Source organism: Folsomia candida, unplaced genomic scaffold (genome assembly GCF_002217175.1).
Source record: "Folsomia candida strain VU population unplaced genomic scaffold, ASM221717v1 Fcan01_Sc001, whole genome shotgun sequence".
Classification (NCBI taxonomy): Eukaryota; Metazoa; Arthropoda; class Collembola; order Entomobryomorpha; family Isotomidae; genus Folsomia; species Folsomia candida.
Genome location: NW_019091193.1, coordinates 10,605,978 through 10,629,403, shown reverse-complemented (window position 1 = coordinate 10,629,403; position 23,426 = coordinate 10,605,978). Strand labels below are relative to the sequence as shown.

General features: G+C 38.5%; 4 protein-coding genes and 1 long non-coding RNA gene across 8 annotated transcripts in view; 1 reads left to right on the top strand and 4 right to left on the bottom strand.

Annotated features, from left to right (window-relative positions):
* The window catches only part of LOC110863049, a 65,262-nt gene extending 55,515 nt beyond the window's left edge, over positions 1-9,747 (top strand). The window contains exons 20-23 of one of the 2 annotated variants that reach the window (XM_035850712.1): positions 14-54; positions 3,217-3,420; positions 5,067-5,157; positions 6,789-9,747. In XM_035850712.1, coding sequence (XP_035706605.1) covers positions 14-54; positions 3,217-3,420; positions 5,067-5,157; positions 6,789-7,558 — 1,106 coding nt within the window. In that variant the 3' untranslated portion in view covers positions 7,559-9,747. The remainder of the gene's footprint in view (positions 1-13; positions 55-3,216; positions 3,421-5,066; positions 5,158-6,788) is intronic. The other variant, XM_035850717.1, reaches the window with a different exon arrangement.
* LOC118435194 lies at positions 5,281-6,792 on the bottom strand. The gene is made up of 4 exons (XM_035850730.1): positions 6,332-6,792; positions 5,893-6,226; positions 5,586-5,824; positions 5,281-5,523 (listed from the first exon to the last, which is right to left on the bottom strand). Exons 1-4 carry the CDS (start codon positions 6,455-6,457, stop codon positions 5,296-5,298), a joined length of 927 nt encoding a protein of 308 aa, XP_035706623.1. The 5' UTR covers positions 6,458-6,792; the 3' UTR covers positions 5,281-5,295.
* Positions 9,337-14,125, bottom strand: LOC118435196. 2 transcript variants are annotated; one of them, XR_004834592.1, is made up of 2 exons: positions 13,125-14,125; positions 9,337-12,812 (listed from the first exon to the last, which is right to left on the bottom strand). It is a non-coding gene; the product is annotated as an uncharacterized LOC118435196 (long non-coding RNA). The 2 variants fall into 2 exon arrangements; XR_004834591.1 differs by having other exon boundaries at positions 9,337-11,718; positions 13,125-14,119.
* Positions 14,126-17,230: 3,105 nt separating this feature from the next.
* Positions 17,231-21,083, bottom strand: LOC110841826 (queuosine salvage protein). Of its 2 annotated transcripts, XM_022087523.2 has the most exons (9): positions 20,939-21,083; positions 20,726-20,865; positions 20,179-20,283; positions 19,895-20,026; positions 18,825-19,101; positions 17,980-18,094; positions 17,797-17,867; positions 17,606-17,682; positions 17,231-17,525 (listed from the first exon to the last, which is right to left on the bottom strand). In XM_022087523.2, the coding sequence occupies exons 2-9, from the start codon at positions 20,840-20,842 to the stop codon at positions 17,373-17,375; spliced, it is 1,047 nt and encodes a 348-aa protein (XP_021943215.1). In that variant the 5' UTR covers positions 20,843-20,865; positions 20,939-21,083; the 3' UTR covers positions 17,231-17,372. The 2 variants fall into 2 exon arrangements, with proteins under 2 accessions (XP_021943215.1, XP_021943216.1); XM_022087524.2 differs by having other exon boundaries at positions 20,726-21,040.
* Positions 21,084-21,245: 162 nt separating this feature from the next.
* On the bottom strand, positions 21,246-23,415 carry LOC110841825 (26S proteasome non-ATPase regulatory subunit 6). Its single transcript, XM_022087522.2, has 5 exons — positions 23,272-23,415; positions 22,290-22,888; positions 21,904-22,191; positions 21,585-21,798; positions 21,246-21,495 (listed from the first exon to the last, which is right to left on the bottom strand). The coding sequence occupies exons 2-5, from the start codon at positions 22,857-22,859 to the stop codon at positions 21,380-21,382; spliced, it is 1,188 nt and encodes a 395-aa protein (XP_021943214.1). The 5' UTR covers positions 22,860-22,888; positions 23,272-23,415; the 3' UTR covers positions 21,246-21,379.
* Positions 23,416-23,426: the final 11 nt, after the last annotated feature.

Here is a 23,426-nt window from a genome sequence, read left to right as displayed (position 1 = left end):
TTTAAATTTTCAGTCACCATGACGCTTCTCCTATGCCTCATTTTTGGCAGTAAAGTAAGTTCAATCTTCTTAATTGTCATTTCTCCCAACATTTTTGCGAAATCGATCCCGCTATCCTATTTCTCTTGGAAGTCAATTTGCTCTCGTTCATATGTGACGCACGATACTGTCAACTGTGGCTTTGTCTCTACATTTGTTTTACAACTCGTTGAACTTGCATACAAATGTAGTGCTGTTTCTCATGGAAATTCTAGCATGTGTTTGGTGTTGGCCCGAGGCTTTGGCTGAAATTGAAATTGCTTTCCGCACAAGTGCCTAAAAAACCATCCTCATTGAAGAATACAAACTTGAGGCCGAGGAAGTTTCATACAGAATATTATTCTATATGTAGATATCTCATAAGCTATAGACTCCTCAGTCAGCCTATGCATATTTAGCTATATTTTGGGAGGTGGCTGACTTGGAACATAATACTTTGTGCTATTGTCTGGTTGTGGTCCACTCATTGTTTCGCACAGAGGCCAGGAATTAATTTATTATAAAACCCATTCATCACTGAACGTTACTCTCGAGTGTTGAGCAGCCAGGCAGGCAGGCATGCAGGCGAGTCCAAATTACAAACCCAGCGAGACAGTTGAACTGACTGACAATAATGGTGTGTTGTGGATCTGGTCATGCATTCTATGAATTATTTCATGCTTGCAAGACATTTCTCTGTTGCCCTTTTCATATAGCTGAAAATTGCTGACAAGCTATTTTGTACGCTGATGTTGTACAAGCTGTCAATTATTTGTCTCTTCAATCGGATACCGATATCCAGCCCCTTAAAATATGGGAAAGTTAGACAGAAATAGGTCAAGAATAATATGCTGTTCAAATTGTTTCACTTGAACATATTTCTCTGTTTAAGCTGTCAAATTACTGTTAACTCGCAAGTAATTGTTCATAACAAAAGTGAAATGCTTGCATTGATTGACAATCAGGTGAGAAATGTGAGAATTTAGAAAACAAAAGCGAGGAAGAACATACGTATTTTAAATTTTTTTTGGAGCGAACAGTTAATAGAGTGATAAGATCTTGCGCATATGTAGGGCTTTGGCGGAGTTGAGGTCAAATTCTGGAGCATCGAGTATATGTAACACACATCCACAATGACAGGAGATTCGCAACAAAGCTAACAAGCTTCTTCAAGTCGAGATATTCTGGTTGACGGACTAATTCAAAGATGGATTGCATGAGTGACTTTCTCTGTTCCACGAGCTTAGCTTCAGCTTTCATACCAGAGTCACAATTATATTCCGTATCAGCTCTTGATGCTCCCTCTCGCTCACTTACTAACACAAGCGAATGTGATTCAGATTGAATTGGATGGGTTGTTGGATTGCGAGACTAATACCTAGATTATCGTTCCCTACTGCAAACACAAGTTGTCTGCCAAAGATACCAACCATCTAATAGTGCCCCTTCCGCATCCACGAGGAGCCATGTTTCTGCAATCCTATTTATCCAAATAAGCTCAGGGTTGTCCCACATTACAGCCTTCGCCAAGGGCAGAAAGAAAGTATGCATTGTGCATCCGCGACGAGTTTCTCACTCCTTCGAATAATCATCCCCACATTTTATTCCGTGCGCTTGCAAACTTTTCTGCTACCAATTTCATTTCCAATCAAATGTTGCGCTGAAGATGAGAATTCCGTGTCGTGATGGTGTGCTTAAGAGAACTATGAATTACAAGCAGTGCCGCTGTTAGTTTTTGATGTAAAAGCATATCCACTGGTCAATGTTTAATTAATAAATTCATTCAATTCGTTGCAATTTCCCGTTCGTTGGGAAAGTTCAAAGACATCCAGCAGTTTGCTTGGCTACGGATTAATCACTCAAGTTTCACTGTTTTCTCAGCCGCTAAATGAATGGAGTGTGAAATCTAATCCACTCATAAAACTTGTAACAGCATTAAACCCGATATTTCCACCGTTGTGAAGGATGATCAGAGGGAATATTAATGGTGGAAATTTAATCTTTAGAAGCCGGTTGGGTGCGTTCTAAACTAGCCAGTTTAAGCCCAGATTTACTCCTTTATGGAAAATAGCTGATTATGAGTCAGAAATACACCCATAAATAGGAACCAAGTGTTGGTTGGTTGGTTTGTTGGTAGGCATATGCAACTCTCTTTTAAAGTAAACCGGCTTACGGGCTATATTATTACAGCCCCATGTCCGACGCTTCCTCGTCTTTCGCCACCCAAACTGTATCACTCGTCGAGCGGTGTGCAAATAAATTCTCATTCTCCGCAGACAATAATTACCTCCTGACTAGGTTTCCAATAAATCGTAACGAACTAATTTAAACTGAAACGTGTGAAAGGAACTTTGTCGGTCAAATTAAATCTGTGACGAGATGAGAAGAGACCTGTTTGTTGGAGTGTATGTATAGCAGGAGTGGGCAGCAGTAGTGAAATACCAAACCAAACCAAACCACACAACAAGCACCCCACTACGAGATAGTACCACCCACTGTATAATGCAAGCCGACAATTGGTGGTCTTCTGCACACCTTTCACTTCCAGAACATCACGTATAAAGAGAGTGGGTGAGTGTTCTGGTGAAAGTGACGCTTCATTGCGTTCGCTATGGACAAATGCGATTGCAGAATTAGCTGGCAGTACGTACTTAGTGTGTCGTCCTTACTCTATGTGCATGGATTCAATATAACATATCTGTATCTCCACGGTGTTTACTTAGTTTTGTCAGTCTATGTTTCAAAGTTCTCGCGAAAATCAGTTATAACTTTGTTACTTAGGATGTCTATTCAGACGGATTCAGGGTGACACATCTATGTACACATATACACAAGTACATCCATGGGTGCATGATTTGATTTGCTTGCTAATTGGAAACACAACTCGGCACAAAATCTACTGCTGTGGGTTTTAATTTTCTAATTAGAATTCTTCTTCATATTTATCTGGCTTTATTAGACGTTTTCAAACTCATTGAAGGCAAGTTAATTGCTTTAGTTGCTTAAAAATAAAATGCTATTTATGAAAAGCAAACATATTACAAATGCACATTTAGAGTAAGCTTATCAAAGTGAAATGAATTACAAATTTGTGTGGGATGGGATTATAGTTTCCCAAGTGCTTATTGGTCGCTTTCCATGCTACTTTTTGATTGAATGAATGGCGACTTAAAATTTCTATTTACCTATTTCTTGCAGGCATACATAGTTTTTCGAGGACAGGGGAAAGGAGGTTCGGACGAGTCCAGTAGAGTGCCAACATCAAAATTCATTAGCAAGAGTAGATCTGGCCAAACCACAAAACAAACCAGTGCACACAATTCCACCACCGGCCTTCATTCCTCGACCACTTCCACCAGCCACGATCCAAATCTCAACTCGAGGTTATCCGAGGATGTGCAGGTATGGTACCAATCAATGGACAAATATTGATTTTAAGAAAGTCATTTATTTAGTACAGTTGTTTACGATTGAAAAATGAAATGAAAAAGGGGTATGGACAACTCCACTTAGATTACGAACATCAAAGGATATACTAATTTGGAAATGTGGGTGGGTAGGTACATGTGCACACATGTATGTAGGTGGGCAGGTTATGCAATGAGCTATGAATAATAGGGTGAGCAACTTCACTCTCCAGTCTCCATGTCCTTTGAGCTTCAGACTAGTTCAGACTCTATTTCAGTATGTGCTTCAGTGGGAAGGAAAAATAATCAAAGTCCTGGTTTTCCATCTTTTTAAAACAATGCACCACACAGCGTGGTTGTTCAATGAAATGGCAAAATGTTGTCCGCGTTTATATGTAATAGTTCGCCCACACGCTGACTTTCAGATCCGATGACTTTTTGTCCTCGTTGGTTTCGTTTGTTGTGCTCACTCTTTTTATTCCCCGTGGAACAAGCAAGACCACTTCAAATTTGAAACTCAACGAAGCTCTGCCAGATTTAATGAATAAAATTAGTTTTACTAAGATGTCGAGTTGAGTCGAGCAATAAAGGGAGAGAGGACGAGAAGGAGGGAGTTTTACAACCTTTGACCTATGCTGCTTTTTGAAGAGGTCACAAAATGCTTGGCGAGGTTAATGCCTCCAGTTGACACTACACCACTTCAGTATGGATACATATGTACATAGTTCTATACACCAAGTTCTAATAATAAATCGAAAAGAGGTGGCGAGACAGCGTTGAATTTGTTAAGCACATAACCAATCTAAACTTGTATATTGTATAATGTGTGTACTTCAGAAAAGAATTGCAGAATTTTGTGCTACAGCATTGTCATAACTTTTTCTCTAAGGTTCATTGGCATGACCGTGCGACAAAACAAGTTGGTGGTACACGTAGACATTTGATTGTTTTTAATACCACATTGTGTAGGAGTATTAAATGGTATTTTAATGGATTGGTACACCGTCTGGTACGGACGTTTATTGCAATCCGACAGCTTGGACAAGAACATGGAAGTGCGTGCCATAATGTAATGTGATCCCCTTGAAATTAAGCAATAAGGAAGATCAATTGATTCAGGATCATTATCATCGTAATTCGGATGTTCACTCACACTGGCCACAGATTTTGACTTTATTACTATGCGGATCATTACCATAACGGTGAAAATTAAATCTGAGCACGGATTTTCTTCGAAAATGGTAGTTCTTTCTTGCAATATATCATAGAATGCCATGTTGTGCCATGAACATCCTGACTCACGGAAAGAACTGTTAAAGGAAAACGGTTGGCAAAGTTTTCCAGCAACTCAACCTTTTTTATGGGTTACAAGAAGCGCATTAGGTATTCTTAGTTGTCTCGCCGGTTGGAAAAGAGAAAGCGAATAAGGATTTAGTTTGAGACACACAAGCCGTTGCCGCCGGAAGTAGTGTGCATCTCCAATTTTATCAAGGGAGGTGATGGTGGATGAAATGGTGATATAAAAAGGGTTGTAGCTATTTATAATACCAATGTAGTAGAGTAATCTGTAATGGGCTATAGTGGGGCGTAGAACCCGTGACAATGTAAATAATTACAACGTAAATCATTCTGACTTTACAGGAAGAGTTTCGTCGTCTCTACTTTCAATTAGAAGAGTTGAAGGAGAGGAACATGAGGCTAGGAAATCGACACTTGGTTGCCAAAATAGCAGGTTAGCCCAAATATGTACGACATTAATAAGTGTCTTTGTAGTAATATGGACGTATTTCTAGATAATGAAAAGCTATTTATTCACTAATTCATCAATTTAAACAGTTAAAAACAAAACCACGTATCATAGCAAACAGCTCTAAAACCGATTCGTCTTCTCGATGAAATCTTCAGGGGTGCATATATAATTTAAATCGTATCTGTTGGCAACATCAATATCTCCTGTCTCTTCGAATCGGGTCAGCTGAATCCCAGCATGGACTAGATTCCGAGCTGCTGCACGTAAACCGGGGTCGATGCGGAAGTCGGTCTTCTTGTTTATCATCTTCATTTCACAATTTTCTTCTTCGTGTTGAGCGAGGTAGTGCTAAATTGAAAGTGATGAAATGTAGTGAAATATGTAGTATTTAAATGCAACTGGGTACTTACTAAGATAAACTCCTCCAAATCCTTCCGTTCATCCTCTGAATCCGTAATGATGACACCCACTTGGAAACATCTATCGCCAGTATCACGCAGATGCAATGTCAAAGCGGATGGCCTTGCTTGACCTCTGTTAAAATTGCCTTCTCTAGCTCCAATGACAGCTGAAAAAGTTTCGCCAACATACGTTCCCCTCGGAGGGTTATCTTCTCGTATCCAATCCCAGATTTCTCGTGTCGTCTTTCCTGTTAAATATAGTTATATTAACCATTTTGAAATTCATTTAAAAAGTTAATTAAAAAAATAACGTCACCCTCAATCTTGTCCTTCTCCAAAGTAATGCAGATATAAGTTTGGTGTTTTCGTACACCTTTTGCTTCGCGTTGTTTTTTATTTTCCACCCACTTGTTGATGTTATACATTCTTTTAGTATTAACATGCTCCAATGTTGTCCAGCGATTTCCATTTTTGTATTTCAAGGTCTGATCTTCCCATTTAAACATTTCGGTCGTCATATGTCTTCGTTTGAGTTGGCTCTTGATTCGATCTTGACCTTTTTCGATCATTCGGGCAAACCATTCTTTGTCCAGAAACTGTTCCTTTGTAACACTTTGTAGAGAGAGGAGAAATTCGCCCTTTGTTTTGAACTATAATCATATGATAACAAAATTAAATATGGAACACGTAGTTTAGATTTCAAATTCAAAATTTTCTGGTTAACGAGATATAATGCATAAATGAGTCTGTATTACCTGTTGTTTGTTGTACTCGTGTTCATCTTCCTGTTCGGATCCGCTTTCGTCAGTCTCCTCCCCCTCCTCAGACGGTGTATCCTTCCGTTTTGATGAACCAGGACTGTTCCGCTTGTTACTAGACATTTCGTCAAGAAATGCTTTCTAAAGTGCCGTGTACAGGTCGGTAGTTTGCGCAGAATGAAATTAGCGGAAAAATGGGTGAATTTCACGCAAATACAGCGAAAGCCCTCACGAAAGCCATTTCCATTATGAAAATTCCATATTCAGCGAGTGAGAGAGAGAAAAACTGATTTGGTGGGTATCCACTACCACCTAGCTGGTATTCGCATTCAGTGCCGTATGAGATTTGTCTCAATTTTCCGTCCCACCGTCGACTGGATATCGCCGTAATAAATTCCGTTGTTATTGATTTATGTGAATAAGAGTTTTTATTTCTTTAACTATATCATTGCAGCAATGCAAGAGGCAGCCGACAATATTCTTTGCACATCAGCTCAAATCAACGGTCAACAAACAGGCTCAGGGTCTTCGCCTAATGTAAAAGGCAAATCCGGCGTGCTTTCAGACATCTCAGAGGAAAATCCAGAGGAAAATCCTTCGCTACCCCAATCCACGGCCCAAACTCCCAAGTTGTTAGAAGCAACAGGGAATCCTCCAGAATTTTTTTCCGGAAACCCTGCTGCTGAATGTGAAGAGGAGGACCATCGATTTACCACCACCATCAACAACTCTCCACTGAAGGACCCACTTTCGACTACGACGGACGTGGCGGTGGAAGATGGAGATCGCGGCCAAATAAGTCAAAGTAAGTCAAAAGACGACGCTAGAAGGAAGCGGAGAGACGTGGTCCAGTTTAAAAATCTGGAGCTTCAAGACACAAATCTGGATGAAGTGGATTCAGAGGAGGACGAACGTGGAGTCAAGTTCGACTTAGGAGAGGACACTGCGAGGAGTGACATCAAACCGGATTGCATAAACGATGCCGATGCCTTCGAGAGTAATAAGGAGGGTTGTGAGAACATTCCCATGCAGTCACTCAGGAAGAGACGGCATAAACAGAAGCAGAGCTCCACTAATCCCACCGACTCACAAAGTGCTATGCATTCCTCCTCCTCAGAAATTGGAAAACAACAAAAGTCCCAAAATCACAGCGGAACAAACAATTCAAAATTGGTCCTTGATTTAGATGATAAGTCCAGATTTACCGAGGAAATCACAGTATGACTGTAAAATAGGCGGTGACCATATTGGAAACTACTTACGAAACTACCTCCACGAAACATCACTTGTTAAAGGTATATGTACACAGACATAGTAAAATAGAACATGTTCAATACTATGCAATCTACCATCGTCGCATTTACAAACGTACGCACCATGCATATACTTTTCCTATATCAGACAAAGTGGCCTATGTAGCACCGTTATGTAAACTTTCACCAACCATTCTGCCCCACGGATGTTAAGCTTTGTGTCTTATGCCTATTTTTATACTAACGGGAAATTCAATGGGTCTCCGCCTTTGAGCTTTTGATTTTAATACACCAACAAGCTTGTTGAGCACGAAGCAAGAGTCGAAGAAAGTTGTTTGCAAATACTACAGACACACGAGCGAACGACACTCCATATGCTCCTCTCTCCTTCCGTGTTCCTCTGGAGAGAGCGTTATTGATCTCTCTGTGGTGCAGTTTTGCATCCATAATTATAGCTTTCTTCATGTTTCTCAATCTCTCTTACATGCAAAGGTACGAATACGATTCATATGTAGCATGTTTCATCCATGCCGGAATTCAGCAAGTAGTAAATCAGCTGGTAAATATGTACATACAAGACAGATTCGAATCAAAGGAAGTCAATTTTATATGCGACGTGTGTCGTGTGTATGATACACACGACAGATGTATAAAATATTTCAAATTCCCATTCACTGATATCACTGCATGAAGTAAAAGTGTGTTCGATTGAAGAGATCAAAGTTCAGATAGTACATACCAAACATGCATTTTAAACATTATTATTTCATGTACACAACTACCTCACTACTTGCTCCACAACTTTTGAGGTTTGAGCTGAATTTCGAGAACTGCTCTAAAATTATTGTTGCGGGTTAACTTCATAAATCTCATAATGCCCATAATTGGCGATACGGGTTTTCCATGTTGACTCTGTCTGTCGCTAAAGGGCCAAATATGCAAATGAGGTGATACGCTGGAATAATTCTAGTATACATATTACGGTCAAGGTTGATGTGGGCACTATTCTGGATCAAAAGTACATAAATAAATTTTTCCTTGCTAGTCGAGTCTACAGGACACGCGTATTACAGTAGTTGATGCCAAAGAAGCAAACAATACAGATATGTATTTCTTGCATAATTGTTTTGGTGAGCGTGATACAAGCATTCCTGCTGAAACCATATTTAGCCAGCAATCATTACATACAGATACTTAGGATTAAAATATAGAAGTGTGAGGGAGACTTTTTTTTACTAAACAATGCTCTATAAAGTTTTCTAATTAAATTCCGATTCGATGAATCATTTTATCACGGGTTCAAATTGCAAAGTGTAAAAGTAGGAAATTCATGAACCAAGATGAACTTTAGTGAGAGGAGTTTTCTGCTGAAAGCTGTTTGTAACACGACTGCAGCAGAGTACTACCTTCAAGAATTTATAATGTACCTTCATTCATAATACATATGTCCTATATGAAACCCACGCCGACATGCAGGAAATCCGTTCCGAACAATTTCATCCAGAATTATAATGCTCGGAACTGATGGAAATTGAGCCTATTTCTACTAATGCTGAATGTGTGAAGTTATGAGTTGAAAGCCATGTTCATATTTCGAATGTCCCTATTGAGATATTTGGAAGAATGGTGATGGTTTCGTAATACATAATAGCGACTACAGATATATATAGACCACGCCTAATTAAGCGGAATTGATAAACTTAATGATTTGCAGTTATATGTAATGATAACGATTACTGAGTCTGTGTGCACCACATTAACGATGATATTATTGATGCATGAACATTAGGCAATTCAATTTACATTCTCTCTACACCCCTGAAAGACTTAGCTTTATAATGCATAGGAAACCTGAAATGTGCTAATAATGGTGACTAATGTTGCAAAGATCGTATATTATCGTCTATCTATATTGTCCGTATACATAATATGCCCGAGGAAATAATCTGTGATTTAGGTTAACCAATTTAAATAAATCTGTTTTCAATAATTTCCGTAAAAATGTTTAACAACGTGGTAATAGGATAATACAACTTTCTCCTGAATGAATTTCTGCGATATGTCCAACTCTTGTATGCCAAGACATTCTACATAAATGTGTACAGTGCTCGTTGACTTAATACTGTTACACATGTATAATAAATGTTATTTTAAAGTTTATAAATTGCATTAAATTATTTGAATATCTTTATCAATTGCTATGCTGTGCGGATCCTCACATAATTGTATCATTATTATCATGACGAACCAAGCAAGAGACGGGCAATCATAATGGCAATCATCATCATTATCCTCATCGCCTGGAACCCGTGTCGATTTAAGAAGATCTCCGGAAGAGGAGCTACTCCACTGTAGCGATGTGTATGTAAGTGCCACTCTGCAGCCATGGAACTCCAGAGTCCTTGGAAGTCATCCAGTGGCATTTGAAGTGCGCATTACAAGGTCTGTGGTTAAGATGCCACGAAAATGAGGGAGTCACGGTTGGATTGCTGAGAAGAACTTGGCTGGAATGCGATTTAATGATGATGGGAGGGAGGACGGGCGCTGCTGAGAGTGAGAGCAGGATATTATCCAAATTAATTATTCCTTTCCTATTTTAATTGTTCAAAGGGAATGAATTAGTCTCTCCTAATTTCTCTGTTTAGCTAAATACACAGCTTTCTCTTCCACATATGAACTCATCACCACGATTTTAATCCCACTGATTACTTTTCATACGCTGTACTGCACGAAACACAAAAGGAAACGAATCCTTTATTTTGAATAAGCTTTCATTACATTTCATATTGAATACGAGATTTTATTCCTCTTTGATGATTTCAAAAACTGCATGACTTGAGAGTTCAGGTGAATCCTGAACAGAAAGTGCTGGGACATTTGACGGCAGGGACATTATATTTTCATCCCACTAAGCCGTGACAGCGACAGAGTTTGCATGCAGTGAAAGATTAACACCATAGCACCGTGGGACTCAGCGATCATTGTGGTGAGATGTTTTCCCAGGAAAAAGAGATGAACGGAACGCTTTGTTTTTCCTGCTTATAAGTACACTCGCTTTCCGACGAAATACATTAATTTTAGCGAGTGGTTGTTGTTGACTCGCTCGTTGGCAAAATATTCGACTCACAAATTAAATGAAAACATTTTTAATAACAAAACTAAAACGAATTTCACCAAACAGCCTGCGTGTGGTTGAACGATAAAATTGTAGTATTCCGATTCTAACATATTCTAAAATACGACGGAATTCCCTCCCCATGAGATATGCGAAAAGATGGAAGAAAATATTTGATAAAATGCATATAGGATCAAAGACCAAAATAATAATAGCTGAGCTGTTGTGAGATGCATTTAATTTATATCAAAACGCTCATTTATGTATGCACACACACACACAATCCAACCTAAACCCTTTGGCCAATAGAATAGAGCAGAATAATGTTTTGGTCCTTGGTGTTTCCCTCGGCGTTCCTGTGCGAAAATGAAATATGACCGTGGGTTTAGAGAGGATTATGCCTCAGCACAACAAATATTGTTGCACTCCATCCACATACGGTTTTATATAGGGCAGCGTGTATACGAGTAGGCATATCTACATATACGGCACCACTCATTTTAACCTCTCTTATAATGAGGTCATTGGAACAGTCTCTGCTGGATTTTGCGATCAGTCTCTCTCGAAAGTAAAAGCAGCTTAAGAGGAGGAAAGCCAACTACTGGAAACGATACAACCCAAACTGAGCTACGGGTTTATATTATTATCCAAAACCATACGATTTATTGTGTGTAGTCGCACGATTGCATGTATGTGCACGTCGACTAATTTAATATAAAATCATTTTGGGTAAAATATTTTCTCCCATTCCGCTGAAACAATTAGTTCGTGATGATGACGTTGATCGTGACCACAAAATAATTAATTACTGCGTGATTTCATAATATGCTTCCACCAAACAAAGAGAAAGGCGAGAGTTGGGTCTTAAGCAGGGTGAGGAGTTTGCTTACATTCCTTCTTTTCACCTCATTCCGATAACAGATTATTTCCGAGGCCTTGTCTTCTCTGCTGCTGCCGTTGGCTGCTCTTCCACTACTACTACGATTACTCCGGCTGCACTCCTCTGTCACCACTTCCTTCAAAGAAAAGCAAAAAAATCTCTTCAAAGAAATCCAATTTCTTCTCGTGCGTGGAAGTTTCTGAAAAAGTTTCCTCCATTCTATTTCTTTTCCATTCAACTGACTTTCTTTATTTGTTATTAGAGTGTGATGCGGATGGTGGTAGTGGTAGTGGTTGGAGGGAAGGAGAGCCAGATAGCTAGCACGGTGACAGTTTGAGAGAAGGAGAGAAAATAGTGGACACAACTCTTAATATATAAGTGAGAAAGGTAGAGAGAGGATGCGCTTTTGCTTTATTTTCTCTCACGCTTTTTGACCTTTCTCCACCAGGTTTTTTCACCCTGGACAAGCAATAGTTTATGTACGAAGGTTAGGAAGCGAGATTTTGGGCTTTGTAAAAAATCCTGTACACAAACGGGACGCGTGGAAAATAAATAAGCTGGATGCATTTCCTACAAGTATTGAGATAAGTTACCCAAAGGATTCTCATATCTGGGGCTGGTATGGGCTTTGATTTTTCTCAAAGTTAAATATGTGTATTGCCAAATAATCCAGGCTGATGGATGATCATATTTACTTGCTTTTGCTTATATGTATTTGCGATTCGTGGAAGACGAGCATCTTCTCACCTCTAAATATTTGGTGAAACTCGACTAGAAAAGGAGTCAAGCAATCGAGTGTTGGTTGGAGTCTTGGAAATTGCAGACAAATCCTTCCAGACTTCACCTTTCGGTTGGTTGGCGGATGGAGAGTAAGTAGAAGGGAACTTCCTTCCTTCTAGGAACAAACCAGTCCAGGACCACAAAGGACTTGATAACTTTATTTGTCTTAGGCAGCCGGAATTGCGAGCTACAATAGCCACTTGAAAATAAGAGCACTAAAACACTAAAAGCTGTACGTCTCTGAGGGCTTGAGAGTAAGCAGGAGGAGACAGACCAAAGTAAGAACTTGGATAGATGGGTGCTTATTGTTCCAAGCCTATTAAAAGCGCTCCAGGAGGAGGGAAAACCTTTCCAGTACTTTCACCACCTCTTGTCCAAGTCCGGAACAATAAAAATAACAAGAATGATGAGAAAAAGGCTGGGCTGGAGAAACAATAGGCGAGACAGGCACTGGAAGTGTTAATAGATAAACTTATCAAATTGAGAGACGGGAAATGTCGTTCAGTTCAGCTCGAGTGTAATTTGAGGTGATTATGTTTGTTCTGTCAAGATACATATTATTTGGCAGTGGGGCGAAATGTCACGTGATCTAAATCAGTGACAAGAAATTATTTCCTTAATTGCTCCAGGGAACACTTCAGTAGTACTTACACAACTATTTAGAATACTTAATTGATACTTGAGCATTCAATTTGATTGATATTAATTTAATACATCCACATGAAAACCATAAATTTAAGCAGTGATTCAAATAAATGCTACCTGTGAAGTTCCGTTTATGGGGGGGGGGTTCACTGCATTGATGGTGGTGGTGAGGCAGATGAGACGATCGTCGTCGTTGTTGTACATGGAAATAAATTGCGTCTTGGAGGCAAGGTGAGATTTGGTGAGACAAAGTCAGGACAGGTTTTATTGCACGTATCAAGATACAGGCAGTCGACTCCCTGTCGATGGTCACTCTTGTTCTTACTTATATACCATACGTATACCTATTTAGTCTACTTATATGTCTAACCGGTTATTGGGTGGTAAGAGTTGTAAGAATTATAAGAGTTGCCTTTTTGACATAGTGATCATTGATCACTAACACAACTACGAAAAGGAGATAGTGAGAGTTGCAGATCTAAAGAACCAGTTTTTCAATAAGGATTTGGCAAAGATCACCTCTTCACATACCATTGATCGATAAAAGTCAACGTGACAAATTGCTGTTCTTGTACATATGTACATAGGTAAATATCTGCGTTCATTATAGCACCACATTTATGTATTGTCAGCATTTTTCAGGGAAGGTTGATTATATAATTGCTGGGAATTTAGTAAATGTGCATCAACTGGAATGAACTCCAACTCCCAAAGAAAAAAACAAGTATCCTGCTCAAGTTCAAATGCCAAATGCGTTCGTCAATAATGGCACCGAATTTGCCCTGATTGCGAACTTGCCATCAAAAGTGCCTCGTTCGCATAGATTGCAGGAATCAAATTGAACTACTTTCATAAAGTCCAAAACAGCAGATGTACCCATTTCGTCCCAGGCCTCAGTAAGTCACCAACGTATAAACACCCATGCTTGCTACCTACCACGTAAGGATAATACATATAAGTAAACACATACAACATATGTACGAACCCCAGCCCATTCATGACACACCATAGCCAGTGAACACAATCTGGTCATCATCGTTACCTCACATTCTTCTCAGACATTATTCTCTCAAACAATATATGATGACGAAGAGCTTCAAGATTCCAAGATTGGATTCTAGAGTAATAACATCTCTTGATCGAGTGGCCCATGGGAAAAATACTGGTGCGGAAAACTTGTGCTGTAATAATAACCATATAAACTGAATTTTATCCCATCGACTAACTGTGAAAACTTGAGCTTCCCTTGTTGCCTTGTTATTATGGTATAAAATGAAGGTTTCGTAAAGTTACATAACACTGTCTATCGAACAAACCTGCCTGCTCAAGGTTCGCTCGTTTGCAAAAACATTTAGTCTTTGTAGTAACAGTAAAAGCTCTTTTTTTCTGGTCCTGCCTGCAGACGACTCAACTTACGACGCTATGAGGAAACAAATCCAAAAGTGGTATTAACAGCAGACCACTTTTCCTCCAAGCTTATTTGCGGAGGATAATATTTCCTACAATATTCTTGAAACTATTATTCCGCAGCATTTGTTTACTGTCGATTTGGTTTCATGAAATTTAATGGATGATCAAGATGAAAACTTTTTGCAATATTTTACAGTCAAGTTGATGCAACGTTGTAATAAGAACAAGCTGCTGGATGGATGGATGTGGACGGTTGATGCAATTGCCATTGCTGATCATTCAGTGCATGACCAAAGTTTGCACATTGTCTGCCATGGAATGACACTGAGGAGAAAGTGTTGATGAAAGTTTGGAATGTGCTGCATCCAACAAAGACTAGAATTACATTACGACCCACACCGAACTTTCCTCTCCTGCACCTTCCTCCACCTATTGTTCGTATCATAGAGCAGTCGAATTATCTATTGTGAAACCACCCCATGTTTACTAACCTCTCACGCACGCATGAAACTTGGAGTTTGTAAAGTCCTTGGATCTTAAAGTCGCCGCTAACTACATCCTTATTATCCGTCCCTCCCAATGTAAATATGTACGCACAAAAACTCATTATTTTCGGTTTATGTACAATGTCGTCGTTATTTTTTTGTAAAATGTATGTATACCTCGGCTACATTTTTTCTTTTTGACTTTAAACCCATCATAATGTTTATTAGATAAAAAGTAGTTTCCGTATATGTATGAGTTTAAAAAAATAATTGTTTGTGTAAATAAATATGATAACTTTCATAATGAGACCAAGTACGTAATGATACCTAATGATACGTAATAATACGTTGCACAACATGAACACGACGACGAAGGAGGAGGATGACATCGTTCAGAATTAGAGCTTGTTTTCCTCCCTCAAATATAAACCATCTCGTTAGAAAAGTTGAAGCTGGAGGAGCCCGCGTGCATGCATGTAACATGTACGCAAATGGCGTGCTTCTGTCCACCTTCACTTCCTGCAGCAGCTTTTCACTCCAATCCTGTTAGTTTCCAAAGTGGACGGAAAGGTGACTGGCAGGCGGACTGGAAAACTTATTTTAAATTCGTGACTGGATATAACTTTTAAAGGACAACCCAATTTCTTTTTTACGCAGAAAGACATGTGCATTATGCGACGGATTTCTAAGGCCTTATCAAACTCAAAAGTCAACATAGTTTTAAGAGAAAGTCCTCGAGAATCAGCTAGGATCCGAGAATTTGTGTCCAGTGTGAGACTGGCTGGTTGACTAAGCTGGGCTTGTGACCATCTTTTCCGACTTTCTCCTTCCAAAACCTACGTGCAATCGTCTTTGTACATGGGTGGATTTCTATTTCCTTAGATATTCATATTTCTCAATTTCCTCCTTGACTAAATCTGGAGAAATTGGACGTGAAGAGAGAGAGAGAGATGAAAACTTTCCTTGATTCTTGTCAGCTTGGCCGTCGTGTCATTTGTCGCAATGAGATTTCTCGCTAGGACTTTAGATTATTTATTGACTAGGCGGAAATAAGGGCGTATGCATGTATATATGGAGATGGGGGAAAGCATGATGAGTTTCTGAAAGTGAATTTGCTAATTTTAGTTCAACTAATTTCTTGAGGATTTCACAAGCTTGATTATTTTTCATAAAATGGGAGAGAGCACAAACTTAATTAGATTGTCGGACTAAAGTGGCTTGATGATTTGAGAGCAAAACGCGTGAACAAATTGTTTGTGTGAGTAATGGATGTTAAACACCATCCCATTATTATTGTGGAACTAAATTTGTTCCACGTTGTGTACATACAATGCTCCTTTTCAGAGACGTTTCTACAAGATGACATGCAATTATAAACCAAACGAAGATATTGTTATTCCTTCAATAATGTGACAGCCGACAGCCAAACAAAGTCTACAACAAATGGTAAATTGACATTATCCGAAATTCTCTGACAATCTGCATTCTACAAAACTTGTGAAGATAAGTAAGTCAAGCACGGACAATGGGTTAAAGAGTACGATTCAAAATTCTGCCGAGTTTATCAAAAGGGAATGTTAATAAAAAGTTGTCATTGTCAATGGAATTAAACTCTGCTGCATGCAAGCCATATCCTTGTTCGGAATAAGTTTTTGAAATTTTGCTCCGTAGATCCAGTTCCAAAGTAATTACGCTCCTAATTATTAAGAGAAACTTTTGTACATTCCATTTCACATGATGAATATGTGCCATATATGTAGAAGTAGGTATGTACATATGTAGGTAAAGCACACACACTTTCAAAGCACCCATGTCACTCTTCATTTACAGCAATATTAAAAGCAGCCGTAGTTTCAACTATTTTCTGGCAACTCAATCCACGCCACACCCAATAAGGATAGGATACCTCAATTTGAGATAAATGCCAGTTTGAAAATAGATTGATGTTTTCGATAAGAGAGGTAAGTGGAGGTGAGTTCAAGCGATTGTTCCCCAATTTCAATTACACCCAAATCGCTCAGAGACTTGGGGAAGAAAGTTTGCAAAGTCTCGGAAGGAGGAGGAGGATCCAACTTCCAAAACACAGTTCAATTACTAGTTTAATTGGCTAAGTTTTTCTCACACGGATCAATCTAGGCTGCCAAACCAACCAACAAGAGAGAAAGTGGCAAAGGCTGACTAACTGATACGGAAGGAAAGAAGAAGAACTATTGTATGCCGCTGCCAAATAACGAGTGCAATCAGGGACAGTGGTGCTCCGTGAATTAGAGGAAATTTTTCCATTTCTTGCTACAAACCACATTTCGACAAAACCAGGGTCGCAGGAAATTTGTTATTAGTATTTGTCTCAAAAAACTTTATTTCGGGCAGTAATAAATCATCTTTGTGTTAATTTGAAACTGGATGTGTGCACTCGTATAGACTTCAATAAGTGTGCTATTGGAGAAACTGTTCTCTTGTCTCAATTTCCTCAGTAGTAAATGCAACGGGTTTTGTGGTAAGGATACATTTCCATCTCCGCCGCATGCTCTCGCCGATAGTCCCAAAGAAAATGATCGATTAAAATGGAATTGATCATGTTGGGTGGCAGCCCCACTTTCACAAGGCGTTCTCTCACGTCAATCTGAATCAATGGAAATTATATTAATAATAACAATGAACACCTATAAATAGAAGACAGCCAGTATTTTAGCGAGTTCATACAGAAATTAGTTCCACAGCGTGAATTGATCCTCCACGAATCTCTACTTCGCGTCTCTCGCCGTTTTCCAGTAGCTTATCTGTAAAGCATGGGCTCGCATACATATAGTAGATTCAGTAGAATTATCATCCAAAATGTGGACGTATATATATCGATATACTAAAGCAGTGGATTACAGATCAAAGCAAATCACCTTTAAGTAGATCATCCATCAGCTCCTTGGAATATTTCATGGCACCATAATGTAACAGTACTTGAGGAATACTACATATGTACAAGTAAACACGCAAATAGTTTTTTTTAATCATTTAGCACTTCTAAAGTGCTTTTTAATTTAATTTATTTATTTAGTGCATTTAATTAAAGTATTGCTTACCGATAATCAGCAAACATGGTTAAGCTATCAATATCATCAAATTCTCCCAAGCCTTGACCCTCATGGCACGCCCAAATGTCTCCAATCAAAATTTGTGCTCTTTTATGAATCGATACTATAAAAGTTGAGAACATACACATCAATATTCACATTCGAACTGTGTAAAATAAAAGAGTGGGGGTATTGGCCAACACACATAGTTTTAGCTCATATGTGCGTATGTATCATGATGGATAGACACCCTTCCAAACGTCATTTTGACTTATTTCCAAAAAAATTCAGTGATAAAATGTCAAAGATGGCTGCTCGTACGTCAACCCGTCATACCACTGACATTAACAAATAATGGAGATTGGATTTGATGATGCAATTTAAACCAAATTTCAGAAACGTCCAGCAGTGTGGCGATCCAATCCACTATCGCAAGAAGTGGATTGGAGAGTTTCATCCTGTCCGGACTGGTAATCCAATCCATTTCTAGGATGATGGAAAGAAAATGAAATCAAGCGTCACCAAACTTGGTTTGAAATTGAAAAAACAGATTTTCCATTTCATAAATCGGCTCTGTGTTGATTGAATCTCACAATGTATTCCTTCTTTCAATACAATCATCACTGAGGTTTGAGGCTATTATGCTAACATATGCATGCAGAGAGAGCCTCGAACCCAGCTCTCATGTCCTGCATAATCAAAATCATCTTTCATCCTATAGAAAAAGAAGGGGAACTGGGTGCGTTGTGATATGAAAAATGAAAAATCTGACGAGAAAATGACTAGGGTCACCATGATATGATATATTGCTCACTGGAGATGGGGCGCAAAGAGTAGAATGTAATGGATTGTACCCGTGACGGAGTCGAGAACAGCCTGATCTCGATAAGATGAGAAATCCGACACCAAAGTGTTCAGCAACTGCTGAGCACTTTTCTGAGCAAGATGAATGCAGTTGACAAACGATCCTTGATACTTTTCCTGCAAAATGCGACTGGCTTCTTGAAGGTTGATCACTCTGTCTTCAGGCATGGGAATGGGGGTGGAGGTTTCAGATCGGAAGATTCGCAAGATGTCGTCAACCGTGAGAGAACCATAAACTTTCGGATCTGTTAAATCCAACCCTTCCTCCTGCAATTGCATAATGTCATAGGGCTTATTAGATAAATATACGAGATGAGGGATATGTATATGCTATGAATTGCTATGCATGTCACATACATATCTATGTACAAGTTCATGCATACACATTACACGTAAGTAAAAATTGAAAAGTTTAGCATACAGAAAAAATGTATTTTCAGTAGTCAAATACATCTAAATATTTACAAATACATCGTCACAAGTAATCTGAAGGATTTGTTTTGATGTAATTCATAAAATGATTTAATACTAATTAGCGTCATCCACACATGCATTTTACATATTTATTTAGTCATGAACATGTAATGACTTTCACTGCTTAATGAGTTGGTAATGCTCATAAATTTTTACCAAATTATTTAATGATTTGATAAAACGAGAACATCGTAGTTAGTTATTGATTACTTATCTCCGTTCTAATTCTTGTCCACAAAATCTCGAATGTCCCCGAGAGAACTCTGAAAGCACTATGAAAACAAACTAAATAGACTACCGCTTCCCTGAAGGCCCTGAGCAATTGATATGTATTTCTTCCTCATCTATCAACATCAGTATTAGAGCTTGTCAATAAGTATGTGCGTGCTTTGTTCTGCGTAATTCTCTCCAAGAAAGTAGAAGGCTTTGATGTACGAAGGACACGGAAATGTGTTATGGAGGCCAGCAACATGACTTTAGTGGACTTGGCCCATAAGAATAGTGGACCAAAGAGAGGAATTCTTTGTTCTCAGTGCGAATAATGCTCGGCCAAGAAGGCATGAAAAAAAGGACATTTAATACATACCTCGATAGCCCGATTTACTGCTGCACACAAAGCAAAGTAACCCGTGTAAGAGTTTCCTTTGAACTGGACGGTCCATTTCGGCACGTCCCTATCCTCATCCCCAGACCAAAAGGAGAAATTGAGCGTGTCGACCTGTATAATTAAAACACGTACTTTAAGTGCGTCTCTTAAATCCCATTCAGCCTGCTTGTATTTTTTATTGAACGTAATTGTTGGCTGTTGTGACTTTTGCTTTCACCCATTTATATTTGTATTAAGTACAAATTAATGCATTTCATGCTCACCAGAAAGATCCAGTCGACGGCTTTTGGGTCAGTTGACTTCGGATGTAAAGTTGACTGGGTAAAATTCCTTGCACTCAATTTTCCAGAGCGAACATTCTCGAAGATCTAAGAAGAACATAAGAAGATCTGCTTATCACAAAAGAAAGAAAGCGAAAAATGTTAGCTGGATTCTTGGAGAGAATTGGGCTTGCTTTGTAATCACATAATGCTATCTAGCTAAGGCTGGTCAGATCTGGTGTCTCATCCTTTAATTGCACTGTCTTCTCCAGTTTCCATTCTTTATTTCGAGTTGAAGTTCTCGTCGCACTTCACTGACTATCTAGTAAATTGTGACCAAGAGGAGAAAGTGGAGAAAGTTCTCACACTATAAACCTATCAAATATTTGATATGCATTTCTCATTTGAAATAGAAATTTCAAAATTTGTTAGACGAGTATACTTTCTCTCTCTCTCTCTTGTAATAGATGTAATTCATAAACATGATCCGAGGCAATTGATTTAAGGTGTATGCAAAATGAACATGCGTGATAACTGTGTTTGATAGTACCTCAGATGCACATTTTTTAATGCCTTCCATGTCAATGGACACGTCCTGGGCAACTCGAACGATGAAGGTTCCAGATTCTCTTGGTGAAAGCACTTTCTGATCACTGCTCAGAGCCATTTTCAGCAAATTCCCTTCTAGAACTGGAATTAACACGAAACGATGAATTGCAGGAGAAGATAATTGAAATAAATATCCTTTGCAATATAGCTGAACCTGAATGATAAACCAAATGGTCGAAATGTGTAACAACTAAATACAACAATGCAAATTATGTGCAAAACCGGCTAACAATTCGTGCAGCCAACGTTTTCCGTTTTCCTGGACAGGTTAGCATCAGTTTATATACCCTTTTGGCCAAGCATATTGGAATCTTTTTGCACAGATCAAGGGTACGAATAACGAAATAATGTAGTTATGATTTTTGATATGCAGAATTGGCTAGTGGTGTTGGTTGGTGAAAGTCGACTAGAAATATATGGATTTATGGAATGGAAAAATCAGTTATTTATAAAACAAACAATCAATGTTGCTGACCCATTTTATTTGCTAAAATGCTAATTATTGTTTCAAGTTAAACACCGAATTTTGCAATATACAATACGAGTAGAAAAGTACATATTAATGCAGTTTAGCTGAGAGCAATGAATTAAAATGTTAAATATTAATAACTCGAGACAATTTTTGAATCCGATTTAGCAGAATATCTCCTTGCTTTATGGTGGCCTGGTATTGCCAGTTTTTATTATCCGGACGGGTTGTTTCAACAATTCCTACAATAATTAATTAATAATTAATCATAGAAATCGACTCTTATTTGTTCTCTAACACAAGTAAAAATGCAATAGTATCGTTTACATACCTGCCACTTTATCAACTTTGCAATGAAGTCTTCCCGCAGCAATGAAACGATGAAGTTCCTTATCAATAAAGGCTTCAGTGACACCAAATGAGTTTGACATATATTTCAATGTTAAACTGCTATATGACTCCAATAGTTGAGTGTATGCCTTTATACGCATTTCTCTGACATAATGGCGATAATGTGGGGCCAAGAGACGGTCTTCTTTCATATGCTACGTAAGAAAACATTTTTTAGCAATCAAAATTACTATAGTAGACACTATTACCAGAAATCTATATTTAGCAATAATGCAATAATAATAGTCCGATAAACTTACTGTTTCAATTTCCGACAAGTACTTGAAAAATTCAGCATATTTGCATTCGTACAAAGACATTAAGAAACCCTTAATTTTGGGCTGTCCATGTAAAACTTCTTGGATTTCGGCTCCTTTGATAATTTTCTCTCGTAACTCATTACGTGGAAGTGAAATCATACCCATTATCACAGTGTATGTGACGAAACTAATGTAATCCATCAGCTCGTTCGATGTAAATGTAGATATTGTGTCCAAGAATTGTATGGCTGCGGTTTTGAAATCCCGGATAGACATGGCGTAAGTACCCTAGCACGAAAATTATAATAAGTAAATTACGATTATAAATTGTGGTGGTGACGTGCATGTAACATATTAAATGTTTGAAAATTATTATCATTTTTCACCTGGTAAACCTTCAAGCGATTTCGTCGATCCCAATCACCACCTTCATCAATCAATGTTTTGGCTTTATCAATATTCCGAGAAATAATGTCATGATCCATGTAAAAGATTCCAATTCGAATCTGATGGAACACAATGTCCAGCCTCTGACCAAGAGAGACAGTTTTGTCGTATGTTTTCCTGAAAGCAGCAAGAGCTTGCTCCTTATCACCAATTCGACAAAGATACTCTGCCTTTTGAAGATTCTTTTCCCGAACTTCCATCTCGGTCAAGTTCTTTTCGGCATCCTCAATGTATGCATCATATTCTTGTATTTTCTGGGTGTTTTCCAGCCGCATATCTGCAATCTTACTCTCGGGCAGTTTCACGTTGGTATCAATATTAGCCAAGTCACGAACAAGATCGTCATAGAAGGGTGACATCCGTTGTTGTTCGATTACGTCCAACAACTTTTTGATAATTTCCGGTTTCGAGTGCTCAGGTGACAGGTTCGGCTGTTCAAGAAGAAATTTCCATTGTGCAAGTTGGAGGTCCGGATTCTTCTCAATGACGTCCTCGGAGATTTCAGGCATATTGGCTAATAGACTCGTAAGTGGCTTACCTGTAAAACCAATTAATCTATCATTAGTAGTTGCCGCTTATCATATTGAATTATGAATACATTTAATACACCAAGGTCCTGAATTTTACTTAGTTCGTAGTACTTTAGACACGTAACTAAGTAAAATTCAGGACCTTGTAATACACCATAAACCATCGATCAATAACCTATTAAATATGTAACTTAAAAACCTTTCGAGTTTGTAGAAATACAAATGTGTCGTAATTAATGTTCAAAAACTTTAAAAATGCTTTCCTGGGGAAAGTGTGAACTGTAAATTTCGCACATGAAGTGAATGTGAAATTGTTGTACAAATATTACAATAGGAAAAATTGCGAATGTCAAGACGAAATTATCATCAAAACCAAGTTTGAAACGCTTACCCTTAGTTTGAAAATGTGTTCTCTCGAACCTTTGACCCCAGGTTGACTTTCACGGTTGGTTTTGAGTGAAGTAGATTTTTTCGATGTGAAGAAATTAGATTCTGCAGAGCTATGATGATGACAAGCGAATTGAGGCGAGTTGAGTTCCCCGCAGC

Excerpts from the sequence above, each read along its gene's own strand:
- LOC118435194 (XM_035850730.1), bottom strand. The coding sequence starts at position 6,457 with ATGTCTAGTAACAAGCGGAACAGTCCTGGTTCATCAAAACGGAAGGAT. Across the intron at positions 6,227-6,331 it reads ACGAGTACAACAAACAACAG|TTCAAAACAAAGGGCGAATT; the intron begins GTAATACAGACT and ends ATATGATTATAG. Across the intron at positions 5,524-5,585 it reads ATTTGGAGGAGTTTATCTTA|CACTACCTCGCTCAACACGA; the intron begins GTAAGTACCCAG and ends CTTTCAATTTAG.
- LOC110841826 (XM_022087523.2), bottom strand. The coding sequence starts at position 20,842 with ATGGCTCTGAGCAGTGATCAGAAAGTGCTTTCACCAAGAGAATCTGGA. Across the intron at positions 20,284-20,725 it reads TTAAAAAATGTGCATCTGAG|ATCTTCGAGAATGTTCGCTC; the intron begins GTACTATCAAAC and ends TGTTCTTCTTAG. Across the intron at positions 19,102-19,894 it reads CAGTAAATCGGGCTATCGAG|GAGGAAGGGTTGGATTTAAC; the intron begins GTATGTATTAAA and ends ATGCAATTGCAG.
- LOC110841825 (XM_022087522.2), bottom strand. The coding sequence starts at position 22,859 with ATGCCTGAAATCTCCGAGGACGTCATTGAGAAGAATCCGGACCTCCAA. Across the intron at positions 22,192-22,289 it reads ATCGCTTGAAGGTTTACCAG|GGTACTTACGCCATGTCTAT; the intron begins GTGAAAAATGAT and ends TTTTCGTGCTAG. Across the intron at positions 21,496-21,584 it reads CAAAGTTGATAAAGTGGCAG|GAATTGTTGAAACAACCCGT; the intron begins GTATGTAAACGA and ends TAATTATTGTAG.